Source organism: Neoarius graeffei, chromosome 2, assembly GCF_027579695.1.
Source record: "Neoarius graeffei isolate fNeoGra1 chromosome 2, fNeoGra1.pri, whole genome shotgun sequence".
NCBI classification, from domain to species: Eukaryota; Metazoa; Chordata; class Actinopteri; order Siluriformes; family Ariidae; genus Neoarius; species Neoarius graeffei.
The window spans coordinates 100013327-100027726 of record NC_083570.1 but is presented as its reverse complement, the minus strand read 5'-3'; the positions used below and the strand labels follow the sequence as shown (position 1 = coordinate 100027726).

Sequence of the window (14400 nt, the reverse complement as noted above, 5' to 3'; positions counted from 1 at the left end):
GGTTGGTTCAGCAACACACTCCGCCATTTTGTTTTTCTCTCCTCACGGTATACGAGCTGATAGCCTTGTAGTAGAGTAGCCAGTCAGAGCACGTGATATGACCTAAAATCATCAGATTTTCACACAAGTCCTAAAAGTAGATAAAGAGAACCCAGTTAAACAAATGAGACAAAAATATTATACTTGGTCATTTATTTATTGAGGAAAATGATTCAATATTACATATCTGTGAGTGGCAAAAGTATGTGAACCTCTAGGATTAGCAGTTAATTTGAAGGTGAAATTAGAGTCAGGTGTTTTCAATCAATGGGATGACAATCAGGTGTGAGTGGGCACCCTGTTTTATTTAAAGAATAGGGATCTATCAAAGTCTGATCTTCACAACACATGTTTGTGGAAGTGTATCATGACACGAACAAAGGAGATTTCTGAGGACCTCAGAAAAAGCGTTGTTGATGCTCATCAGGCTGGAAAAGGTTATAAAACCATCTCTAAAGAGTTTGGACTCCACCAATCCACAGTCAGACAGATTGTGTACAAATGGAGGAAATTCAAGACCATTGTTACCCTCCCCAGGAGTGGTCGACCAACAAAGATCACTCCAAAAGCAAGGCGTGTACAGTAATAGTCAGCGAGGTCACAAAGGGCCCCAGGGTAACTTCTAAGCAACTGAAGGCCTCTCTCACATTGGCGAATGTTAATGAGTCCACCATCAAGAGAACATGGAACAACAATGGTGTGCATGGCAGGGTTGCAAGGAGAAAGCCACTGCTCTCCAAAAAGAACACTACTGCTTGTCTGCAGTTTGCTAAAGATCACGTGGACAAGCCAGAAGGCTGTTGGAAAGATGTTTTGTGGATGGATGAGACCAAAATAGAACTTTTTGGTTTAAATGAGAAGCGTTATGTTTGGAGAAAGGAAAATGCTGCATTCCAGCATAAGAACCTTATCCCATCTGTGAAACATGGTGGTGGTAGTATCATGGTTTGGGCCCGTTTTGCTGCATCTGGGCCAGGACGGCTTGCCATCATTGATGGAACAATGAATTCTGAATTATACCAGCAAATTCTTAAGGAAAATGTCAGGACATCTGTCCATGAACTGAATCTCAAGAGAAGGTGGGTCATGCAGCAAGACAACGACCCTCAGCACACAAGTAATTCTACCAAAGAATGGTTAAAGAAGAAATAAAGTTAATATTTTGGAATGGCCAAGTCAAAGTCCTGACCAAAATGTTGTGGAAGGACCTGAAGCGAGCAGTTCATGTGAGGAAACCCACCAACATCCCAGAGCTGAAGCTGTTCTGTACGGAGGAATGGGCTAAAATTCCTCCAAGCCGGTGTGCAGGACTGATCAACAGTTACCGCAAACGTTTAGCTGCAGTTATTGCTGCACAAGGGGGTCACACCAGATACTGAAAGCAAAGGTTCACATACTTTTGCCACTCACAGATATGTAACATTGGATCATTTTCCTCAATAAATAAATGAGCAAGTATAATATTTTTATCTCATTTGTTTAACTGGGTTCTCTTTATCTACTTTTAGGACTTGTGTGAAAATCTGATGATGTTTTAGGTCATATTTATGCAGAAATATAGAAAATTCTAAAGGGTTCACAAACTTTCAAGCACCACTGTATGTGGATAGCAGGGACCGGTGTGTGTGATGAACTAATAACATTCTTGTATCACCGAGCATGTACCATCTGTTAGTACAGCATGCATGAAGTTGTTTTCTATCATGAGTAACGTCTCATCGTCTCACTCCTGTCTTAACAGTTACACTAAACCCAGTGCTGAGAAACTGGAGCAGCAGCTACACGGGCAGCGTAAACTGGGCAGCCTGTCAGACGTCAGCGTTCACATCGGCATGGGCGAACTGCGTCGGCCCTCGCCCAGACTCAGCTTACTCGACCGGATCGTCAACTACAGCCGAGCCTCGATCAACTCCCTGCGCTCAGACAAGCAGTCGCTCAACAGCATGGCCTTGAGCGAGCCGGACAAACACTCGCTGCTCGTAGGCGGAGCTCACTGTGACGAGGACATCGTCTGATGGGGTGTTACCAGGAGCATCCCTAACACACCTCAGTGCCTGTAGAGTGTAAGGGGAACCAAAGCGTGATCTCTCTCTCTCACACACACACACACACACACACCAGATCAGTTCTGCTTAAAGCTGCATCACTCGCTGTGGTAACTTCTCACTGGAAGTTCTTGCACCAGTCTCCATGTCTCTGCAGCACCGTGTGTGTGTGAGAGAGAGAGAGAGCTTAGAGCCAAAATTGTAAGGGAAAAAGTAGGAACTCTGACTGAGATGATCATGTGGCTGGTTTTTGTTTTTTGTTTTGTTTTTTAAACTGACAATCTGCATAACCCAAAGAAATCTGGACACGCCACATTTTATTCCTGCAGCAAGCGTGTCGAGTTTTAAGACGTTAATTAAAATATTTATGTCACTTATTTATACATTTATAATGTAGGAAATGCAACAAAGGAAGTTAGAGATATAATTTTATTTATCCAAATATTTTCCACTGACTCTCTGATCAGTAAATGTACATTAGTTACTTTTACCGTGCTCAGTGTTCACATACTCAACACTCAAACTGCTGCTGTTCAGCCGTTCCTGACTCCGTACAAGTACTGCACTCGAGCTTGTTTTTAATTTTGAAGAATATCGATATGATGAGACAAAACACATTCCAAAGAAGGCGTTTGACCTCTTACCTCTGAAGAAAGAACAAAGAAAAATGAAAAACGTAGAGAAAATTTGTCAGTAAGCATGGAAGGAAAAAAAAAAAAAAACAGTGTAGGCTTCATTATCTGTAGCATCACGTCTTTTATATCATTAAATACAGATGTCACTTATTGGTTCTTGTGTGTAAGGTTTTTCCCACGCATTCTTTTTCAAATATTACCTGAATTGTCAACCCAAAACACTACTTAAAGCTGTCCTGCCTTTCAGATTTTAAGTGTAGGTCATAAAAACAATTTTCCCCGACACCCAATTATTTTTGTTTAGTGGACCGAAAGCTACTGAATTCGAATCATAGACTTCCAATTTTATTATTATTTAAAAAAAAAAAAAAAAAAGCAATTAATGAATTTAGAACCACGTGGCCCTAAATTCTCCATTATTTTTTCCTGCTTCACCATGACGCAATACAAGATACTACATCACGCATGACGTGGTGGGCTTTCCCCGTTCGCGCAAGGCATTGTTGGGATACAAATGTGACGCCTCACCGAATCCAGGGACGCATGTCGGCTGAAACGAATCCGAGATAATCGCAAAAGCAGCATTTTTTTTTCGAAATTTGTGATTTTTGTTTTTTTCCATCATGTGCAAGTTGAGATCTTGAAGAATGCAATCAGTATTTCACATAATAGATTGTTTTGTTGGAAAAGCATACATTTTTTGTTGCAAATTGTCTCGTTTTTGTCAGGACTGTAGCCTGCTGGGGGGTGTGGGTAAATTACCATATGGGCCATTCACGTGATGATTTAAGTCTTTTGGGTTTTTTTTTTCGCGAATCAGCTGTATGATACGAGCTGAGCTCGTGGCTACTTAGCTGCATACAGGTGTGTAATTTCACTATGGAATGAGCAAGCTAAACAGAGCGCAGAGGAGCTGAAACACCGCGAAGCAAACAGACACACGGTATTTACATCGGAGATAACCATTTCTAGCAAAAAAAACCGCAACCTCGTTTTCCAGATTGAATGGAATACTTGAATGATCGGATGATACACGGACCGTTCTAGGACTACATTCCATCGGAGGCATTGGTGTGTGCAAGGCGCCGTTTCTCTTTCTGATGGGGTAAGTTTATTAATCTAAGGCTGTGTGGTTATTTTTGCATGTAACGGAGAGTGTTGTGGTTTGGTTAAGCCTAGGTCACAACCGGACGTACGATTTTTTGGTCGTGTGATTTTTGGCGTTTCCCAAATCGCTGCGGTTTTTTTGTTGTTGTTGTTCATGGAGAAAGACGCACGTTGGCCGTAAGTTTGTCTTGCAACCTGAAAAAAACGTAAGCGCCTGTAGAGTTTGTTTGACATGACAAAGAACCTCTGCGGCCGGTCTGCGGCTCGAAAATCAGCACATCACATGCGCGCTCTCGTGCGTTTCTTGCGTTTTTTGCATGTAGACTGGCCGTAGGAGCACATACGGCCGGTTGTGACCGAGGCTTTACATGAAACTAGCGTTGTTAGTTGTGTTATCATCGTGCTATCTTTCTTTCTTACGGTGTGAGTAATTTTTCAACCACAAAACGTTAAAGTATACTTTAGGACTTATTTTTGTACTTCATAATTGTGCTGGGCATACTTTGCATGGAAGGAAAATTGACGTGGTGATCTTTGTTTACATGAAAGTAGCATCGTGCTAGCTCGTAGGGGGTGGGGCTTTCCTTAATGTCATGCAAATGAGCAGCATTATGTGGCCACCCTGCACCCAGAGTAGCTGAGATGGAAAACTTTGAGGGCGATTTTTCTCCCTTTTCTGTTTTAAGAAGTATACACTTTCAAAAGGCCACACATTCTTCAAATATTGTCAGATCTCCACATGGAAGGCATCATTGGAAAGCTTAGAAACTGTACTTTCTGAATCTGTCAATAACTCAAAATGCCCCCGGGCAGACATGTGTCCCTGGATTCTGTGATCTGCCACAAATTTGAACCAGGAGAGAAAAATGGAGGACGCGAGTGTGCGAATGAAACGTGAAAGACCGACTACAGTAACGGAAAGAAAGCGAGAAGAAAAGACGTTATGTTATATACGAAGGAAGGGAAACACAGGAAATATCAAACTAATAAATATCGGCGGTCAGCGAGCACCTCGGTGTGATCAGCTGTTCGTTTAGCGACAGAATGATGGAACTGTCAGTGCTCGCTCAAAGGTAAACCTGCGCATGCGCACACACACACACGGACTTCCTCTGTCTGCTCGACTGCGCTATCTCTCATGTTATTTGCTTTCATCCCCTCAAATTAAATAACTTCCCAGCCACAGAATTGTTTTTGAGGCATTACAGAAATAAACATATATCGCAATGACCAAATTTCAGCGGGAACTAAATTTCACTGATTTTATGAAATCAAAAGGCCGTCTACTTTTAAGCCTAGTTAAAACAACGGATGGGGAAAGTCGAGAAACTGCCCTGAAAGAACCTGAATTGAAGTCTTAGGATTTAGATTTGACTTCTACCAGAGTCGTACTTTATCATTCGCTGATCACATGAGAAAGCAAGCTGCTTAGGAATCAAAACTTTGTCAGTTTAATTAAAGCTAATTGCTTTAGGGTTCTGCTGTGGATGCATTAAGCAAGCAGTGACAGTCCAGTGGTAAGGCGTGTGTGTGTGGGGAGGTATAACAAAAAAAAAAAATGGAGTAAACAAGACACACCTCTGAAGAAATTGCTTGATCAAGAGAAAGACAGACAGCTGATTTAGCACAGTTCCTAGATTGGGGAAGAGATTTACGTAATTGTGTAAAAAAAAAAATTTATATATATACATGCGCACACTACCGTTCAAAAGTTTGGGGTCCCTTTGAAATGTGCTTATTTTTGAAAGAAAAGCACTGTTCTTTTCAATGAAGATCACTTTAAACTAATCAGAAATCCACTCTATACATTGCTAATGTGGTAAATGACTATTCTAGCTGCAAATGTGTGGTTTTTGGTGCAATATCTCCATAGGTGTATAGAGGCCCATTTCCAGCAACTCTCACTCCAGTGTTCTAATGGTACAATGTGTTTGCTCATTGCCTCAGAAGGCTAATGGATGATTAGAAAACCCTTGTACAATCATGTTAGCACAGCTGAAAACAGTTGAGCTCTTTAGAGAAGCTATAAAACTGACCTTCCTTTGAGCAGATTGAGGCCAAGTTTACATTAGACCGTATCTGTCTCGTTTTCTTCCCGGATGCACTGTCCGTTTACATTAAAACGCCTGGAAACGCCGGGAAACAGGAATCCGTCAGGGTCCACGTATTCAATCCAGATCGTGTCTGGTCCGGTGCTGTGTAAACATTGAGAATACGCGGATACGCTGTGCTGAGCTCTAGCTGGCGTCGTCATTGGACAACGTCACTGTGACATCCACCTTCCTGATTCGCTGGCGTTGGTCATGTGACACGACTGCTGAAAAACGGCGTGGACTTCCGCCTTGTATCACCTTTCATTAAAGAGTATAAAAGTATGAAAATACTGCAAATACTGATGCAAATACTGCCCATTGTGTAGTTATGATTGTCTTTAGGCTTGCCATCTTTCCACTTGCAAGTAGTAAGTGATGTGCGCTGGGATCACACACACAGCGGCTCAGTCCCGAATCACTGCTCGTGTGCTTCACTCGCGCGCTCTGTGAGCTGCGCAGGGCCGGAGTGCGCACCCTCCAGAGGGCACTCGCTGTTCAGGGCGGAGTGATTTGGAGCGCAGGATGCCTGCGGAGCCGAGCGTATCCGTGTATTGGCGTTGCTGTGTGCACGCAAATCGTTTTAAAAACGTTAATCTGATGATCCGCTGATACGGTCTAATGTAAACCCCACCTGAGTTTCTGGAGCATCACATTTGTGGGGTCGATTAAATGCTCAAAATGGCCCGAAAAATGTCTCGACTATATTTTCTATTCGTTTTACAACTTATGGTGGTAAATAAAAGCGTGACTTTTCATGGAAAACACAAAATTGTCTGGGTGACCCCAAACTTTTGAACGGTAGTGTGTATATATATATCTATCAAACACTGATACAGTGCGTTATATAAGATGCTACCCAGTTGTATATGTGCTAATGTTAATTGGTGAGACCATTTTCACAATTTTATTATTAATTATATGAAACGTTCCTATACAGAGAGATGGATAAAAAGTAAATTGTTTTTGAGCTGCTATTCATGTATTGTGTTGAAGGATGCTTCTCGTTTTCAAATTACATATTAACGTGACCGCAAACCACAGTCCTAAAAACCTTAAACTATTGGTCATGGGCTGAGGGAAATGAATGAAATTAACTTGTTTTTTTAATCACACAGTGGAAAAGTTGTAACTTTATCCAGCATCTGTGCCAACATGATGGTCGGTGTTTTGATTGATTTAAAAAAAAAAAGGCAGCTTTATCATTATGTATCATCATCATCAGTATTTGCAGTCTGTCAAATCGATGATGACTGTTCTTTAGTTGGTTTCATTCTAACTTGTGATCTCAAAGCCTTCCAGGAGACTTTGTCATTTGCCTGGAACTGCTGCTGTCTAGCTGTATCGATAGCTTTCCTCTTCATGTTCCTCTTTGAATCTCAGATGTGGTCTTCTCTGATCCCTCTTCCCATTGCACATTCGGAACCGTTTCATAGAGCTGCATGCAAGTCAAGTTTAAAGTGCAACTCGCTTTTGGCAACCAGAAATATGGTCCAGCGGGCAAGGACACGCTGGTGTTTTGTTTGCTGCGAACATAAATAGGTTTATTTATCCCTGCTCTTGGGTGATGCCACCACAGACCTTGAGACAGATTGTGTATTCGGTTCTGCCAGGATGCCCAGTCTTACCCTCCTCACATAGGCAAGCCTCATAGGGTAACCATGAGGTAGGTTTAGTCACGGGTTACTCAACCATGAAGCAGGTTCACCCGATTACGTTACCAATAGCAGGCAAACTCTGACCTGACACACTCATGTCATTATATACAGGGTGTTTCAACAAATTTGATATTATTTGAGATGTAAATATCCCAGAAACTACATAGTCCAGGCATATGAAACCTGAACAAGCTTAAAGGAGAACTGAAGGCAAATTTTTTTTATCATCAAAATTCTATTTATCTCATTTTATTAAATATCGGAATGCATTTTTGATCGCTATTTTGTCACTGCTAGAGCAAGTTATGAGTGTTTGAAATACGCTCTGTAATATATCAGTCCATATGTCAAAGCGACGGCTGTAAACGAGATTCGTTGAGACCTGTGCGAGACATCGTAGGACGGAAGTAAAACGTACAGCGCAAATCAAAGCGACCGACATCTGCCGACATCGCCAAAAGACGCGCGCGCCCTCTTTCAAATGCTGACGTGATCAAGCCGGAAGTTTTGTTTGTTTTGATAGCAATCAGGGAAGTTTGAAAAAAGTAGGCAGTAATCGTCATTTAAACTCGTTTTTGTGCAATACTTCGTTTGGAAAACAGTTTTCAAAATGGCGGCGCCGACACCTGGCTGACGCTTCACGTTTCGAAGTCTCGCACAAGTCTCGTGAAGATCGCGCGGATAAGCGACGCCTGCCGTGGACCAAACGAACTAAATTCAACACGGCTAAAAACCGAATAGGCCGATAAGTCTAATATTTAATTGCGATTAGTTGCCAATACGAGTCACGATATAAGGTTATCGAAAACGTCATTGAATAACACGTTAATTAAGAAATAAAGCAAGTTTTAAAATGACTTCAGTTCTCCTTTAATGTTGAGCAATGTAAGATTTATTCCTCAAAATTTGAACAAGAAATTCAAAGGTGCGTGGATTCCATGACCGATGTCACAAATTTTCAATATTCGCGAACCCGCTCATTCGACCGTCTCTTCCAATACTGGTGGTCGTCCAGATCCTTTTGCCCTGCACACACAGACAGCCTTCCTCTTCGAACTTTTTGTGCCATGTCCAAATCTGCATCGCAGTTGGTGCATTTTTCGAGAATTCTGTCATAAATTCACGCTGCGCAGTCTTGTTCGCGCGTACTCAAACACACAAAACGCCTTTTCTTTTCCAGTGAATGGCATTTCTGTACGTAAAAAGATCTCATCTCATTATCTCTAGCCGCTTTATCCTGTTCTACAGGGTCGCAGGCAAGCTGGAGCCTATCCCAGCTGACTACGGGCGAAAGACGGGGTACACCCTGGACAAGTCACCAGGTCATCACAGGGCTGACACATAGACACAGACAACCATTCACACTCACATTCACACCTACGGTCAATTTAGAGTCACCAGTTAACCTAACCTGCATGTCTTTGGACTGTGGGGGAAACCGGAGCACCCGGAGGAAACCCACGCGGACACGGGGAGAACATGCAAACTCCGCACAGAAAGGCCCTCGCCGGCCACGGGGCTCGAACCCGGACCTTCTTGCTGTGAGGCGACGGCGCTAACCACTGCACCACCGTGCCGCCCACGTAAAAAGATGATAAACATAAATTTTGACCTGTTTCCACACATGCTGTTCAAGTTTGAGGTCAATTGAACGAGAATCGACGAAGTCATTAGATTGTGAAATATCTTTTTTTTTTTTTGGGGGGGGGAAACACCCTGTATATGGGACAATGAAATGAAGTATCAAGCCTTTAAGTGCTCCATGACACTTGGGGGGGGGGGGGGGGGGGAATAATAATAATAAGGCACCTGTATAAGTTGAGACTTGTTTTGTTGTTTATTCACTTGAAACAAGTGAATAACCTCCCTGGGGAGGTGTTCCAGGCATGTCCCCCCGGGGAAGACCCAGGACACGCTGGAGGGACTATGTCTCTCGGCTGGCCTGGGAACGCCTCGGTGTTCTTCCCGAGGAGCTGGGCGAGGTGTCTGGGGAAAGGGAAGTTTGGGCTTCCATGCTTAGACTGCTGCGACCCGGCCCCGGATAAAGCGGAAGAAGACGAGACGAGACAAGTGAATAAACAAAAATGACTGTATATAGTTAAGCACTATTGTTAAGAATTGTATGATTAAGTTTTGGTTTCAGTCCCCAAAGCCCATTTATTTATTAGTGTAAAAAAAAAAAAAAGTCAGAAATTAGAGCTGAATTTTTAGCCTATTTTAGATTTGAGGAGGGGGAAAAAATCTTGGTATCTTTTTGAGAGTCTGTTCCATGCTGTTATAGATTTGTTCATTTCTTACATTGATAATTATTAAAATTAGTTTCAAGTGAGCAACACGCATTAAACCCAGACGTTCAGAATCTACAGCTCCTTCAGAGACAACTGATGATTAATTGTTGAGTTCGGTCATTGTTGGGATGTGTGCCTTTTTCTGAACAACAAACTTGTGAAATGTGTCCAACCCTTAAAGTTCTGTGGTAAGAGAACAGGAAGTTATTACTGTGCCATTTTTTTTTTAATACAAGCACAAGTTTGGAGGATTTTCAAGGCCCCCCCCAGTGGAGCAGAAGAAAAGAAGTGTAGGCCTTGTGTGCAATCAATCAATGCCTTTATTATTCCGTAAAGTTTTCACCGCAGTGAGTTGCTGTATTTATTATTTTCACTTCTTCCTTCCAGGTGTTCTGTAGGTAAAAGTCTGTTTGAGGCTGTGAGTAAATGTGATGTATAGTACACATATGGCATATTTTATGGTTGTTACACAACAATATATCAATAAACTACAGCTTATGAGCTCCATTTTATTTGTAACAAGCGCTTGAACCTGTGTGTTTCTTATTAAATATGGTTGTCATTCAGCAAAAGGAGACCTTTACTGAAAATATGATGAAGTGTTGCCAGGCAAAACAAACCTCACTCACCAGCACTTATTTTATACCTATACAGTGTTTAACAAATTTATTAGACCACCACCTGATTTAAGGTTTATGCCACAGCAACAGTAATGGTGATCACCAAAATAGTTTGTCATGTTTCTGAAATGGTTAATCCACCAGTATGTGCATATTCTTGAATGACATTTTTAATGCTAAAATAAAATTAGTGTTATCTGAATTTTTTTTTAATTTACTGGGTTTTTTTTTAAATAGCGAAGTACAGTGTTATTTTTTTATTAAAATGTCAAATTATAGTTATTTACGTGCATTCCTAAGTAGAAAAATTAGTTTCAATTTTGAAATATTATGCTTGATTAACCTCCTAAGGCCCAAGCTGTTTTTTTTTTTACATGCATTTTTTATTTCTCTTTGCTATTTGGGCTTATTAGAACCTGATTAGAATAAAAACTAAGCATCATCTTTTGATAAGATGTACTTTTAGAGAAAAAGTATGTCCACATATGTGGATTCTTGTTCCGAATTTCCATAAAGTGCTGTCCACGCATGTGACCGCTAAGCCCTAGGAGGTTAATTTCTGACTTGTCAAAGACATCCTGGTTGTCAGCTCACATTTGGGTATAAAAACCGTGAATTCAGTTTGAAATTCCTCACTTCTGTTCAAAATGGCAAAACGCAGAGAACTGACTGAAAAGGAAAGAGTGCGCATTAAAGCACTCCGTGATGCTGGATGGTCTTTGAGACAAATAGGGCAAGACATTAAGTGTTCTCCCAGTGTGGTCAAGTATGCTTTGGATTCCATTGGCGAGACTGGTACCTACAAAATGCGCAAAGGAAGAGGCAGAAAATGAAAGCTGACTGAAGCAGATGTCAGGCACCTCAAGATTTTAAGTACTAGAGACAGAAGGAAGACCTCTGCTGATCTTCAGGCGGAGATGGATAGGTCTAGATCAGAGTCCGAAAAAGTCTCCAGAATGACCATAAGCAGACGACTGCGGGAACAAGGCTTACAGGGAAGAATAGCTGCTAAGAAGCCATTCTTGAGGACGCATTTGCCAGGGAGCATAAACATTGGACTGCAAATGACTGGAAGAAGGTATTCTGGACGGATGAGTCCAAGTTTGAACTCTTTGGTCAGCATCATCGTGTTTGTCCGTAGAAAAGCTGGAGAACATTTTGATGCTAGATGTATTGCACCCACAGTGAAACACGGTGGAGGTTCCGTTATGGTATGGGGTTCAATTTCTGGAAACAGCATGGGCAAATTAGTGAAAATCGATGGCATCATGAACAAGAAGGTCTACCACAACATCTTGGAATCCCTTCTGGACTGAAACTGATTGGTCGTGGGTTCATATACCAAGAAGATAATGACCCTAAGCACACTGCAAAGCTGTGCAGAGACTATTTGACCAAGAAAAGGGAATCTGGAGTACTGGAACTGATGGATTGGCCAAGTCAAAGTCCCGACTTGAATCCTATTGAACAGATTTGGGATTTAGTGGATTCAAAAATAGATCGAACAAAAGTTTCATCCAAAGCAAGTCTCTGGGAACGGTTACAAACTATTTGGAACATGATAGCAAAAGAGACTGTTGAAAAGTACGTAAAAACAATGCCAGCAAGAATGCAAGCCGTTATCAAGGCCAAAGGAGGCCATACAAAATATTAAGTTTTTTTGTTATTATATATAAACAAAAGCCATTTAGTTGTTTATTTTGTTATTTTCCTAATAAATAACCATTAACTTTTTAGTTTTAAACAAATTTTTGAGAGATTTCTAAAATATGTGTTTTCTTGCTTTTATGACAGGTGGTCTAATAATCAAATCAAATCAAGTTTGTTTGTATAGTGCTTTTAACAATAAACATTGTCGCAAAGCAGCTTTACAGAATTTGAACGACTTAAAACATGAGCTAATTTTATCCCTAATCTATCCCCAATGAGCAAGCCTGTGGCAACGGTGGCAAGGAAAAACTCCCTCAGACGACATGAGGAAGAAACCTCGAGAGGAACCAGACTCAAAAGGGAACCCATCCTCATTTGGGCAACAACAGACAGCCTGACTATAATATTAACAGTTTTAACAGGTATAACCCTCAACTGTCCTCATGGGGCCGTCCTTCACAGGAGCGGTGCGATAAAACTCCGACCAGACACAGGGCACCAGGATGGATCAAGCAGGTCCGAGGGGCAGAAGAGGCCAGCATCTCAATCCCAGGACCAACATGTAACTCAGAGGGACAGATTGGGGGGGGGGGGGGGGAGAGAGAAAGAAAACACGTTGTTAGGTATGCCCTAAAAATGACAAGTATTAAATCTGTGTGGTAGGCTCGCAGAGATGAGAGTCTTGACATCAGGCATAACGCACAACAATGGCATGTTAATATGGTAAAATATATCATGACCTGCTCTGGCTGGATGCTTGATTGGGTGATGGGAGCACACTCCTCAGCAATGATGAGATGCAGATGGGACCCTTAGGGCTGGCCAAGACAATTCAGTTACATTTCACCGGGTCTGGGACATGCGACAGCTTAACAAATAATAAATTTGTTAAGCACTGTAAGTTGATAATGGTAATATTTCTCAATCATCAACTGTCAGGTTATAGTCCTATGAAAATCCATGACCTTGAGTTTGACATCTCAAAGTCATTCAAGGTCAAAGGTCATGGTGCCAAATGAAAGCCCATATGGCACTTCCTATAAGTTGATAATGGTAAACATCTGTCTACCATCAACCGTTTTCAAGTTACAGCCCTCTGAAAATCTGTGACCTTGAGTTTGACCTTTCAGGGTCACTCAAGGTCAGAGATCATGGTGCCAAATGAAAGGCCATATGGGAGTTCCTATATGCTCATAATCGTAAACATCTGTCTATCGGCAACCGTTTTTGAGTTATAATGGAAAATGTTATTTTGACTAAAAGGTTGACCTTTCCAATGACCTTCAACTTGACCTGATTACCCCCAAAATTTAATCAGATAATATACGGACGATTGCCCACCTACCCTGAAAATTTGATGTCAAGCAGTGCAACCGTCTAGACGCTAGATCAACAGACAGACACACAAACAAACAAGGTCAAAGGTCATGATGCCAATTGAAAGCCCATATATGACTTCCTATACAGTGGTGCTTGAAAGTTTGTGAACCCTTTAGAATTTTCTATATTTCTGCATAAATATGACCTAAAACATCATCAGATTTTCACACAAGTCCTAAAAGTAGATAAAGAGAACCCAGTTAAACAAATGAGACAACAATATTATACTTGGTCATTTATTTATTGAGGAAAATGATCCAATATTACATATCTGTGAGTGGCAAAAGTATGTGAACCTCTAGGATTAGCAGTTAATTTGAAGGTGAAATTAGAGTCAGGTGTTTTCAATCAATGGGATGACAATCAGGTGTGAGTGGGCACCCTGTTTTATTTAAAGAACAGGGATCTATCAAAGTCTGATCTTCACAACACATGTTTGTGGAAGTGTATCATGGCACGAACAAAGGAGATTTCTGAGGACCTCAGAAAAAGCGTTGTTGATGCTCATCAGGCTGGAAAAGGTTATAAAACCGTCTCTAAAGAGTTTGGACTCCACCAATCCACAGTCAGAGAGATTGTGTACAAGTAGAGGAAATTCAAGACCGTTGTTACCCTCCCCAGGAGTGGTTGACCAACAGAGATCACTCCAAGAGCAAGGCGTGTAATAGTCGGCGAAGTCACAAAGGACCCCAGAGTAACTTCTAAGCAACTGAAGGCCTCTCTCACATCAGCTAATGTTACTGTTCATGAGTCCACCATCAGGAGAACACAGAACAACAATGGTGTGCATGGTAGGGCTGCAAGAAGAAAGCCACTGCTCTCCAAAAACAACATTGCTGTTCGTCTGCAGTTTGCTAAAGATCACATGGACAAGCCAGAAGGCTATTG

General features: G+C 41.6%; 1 protein-coding gene across 1 annotated transcript in view; it reads left to right on the top strand.

The window, feature by feature from the left end:
• Nucleotides 1-8977, top strand: part of atp7a (ATPase copper transporting alpha) — a 132027-nt gene extending 123050 nt beyond the window's left edge. The window contains exon 23 of the mRNA XM_060915283.1: nucleotides 1781-8977. Coding sequence (XP_060771266.1) covers nucleotides 1781-2054 — 274 coding nt within the window. The 3' untranslated portion in view covers nucleotides 2055-8977. The remainder of the gene's footprint in view (nucleotides 1-1780) is intronic.
• The last annotated feature ends 5423 nt before the right edge of the window (nucleotides 8978-14400 follow it).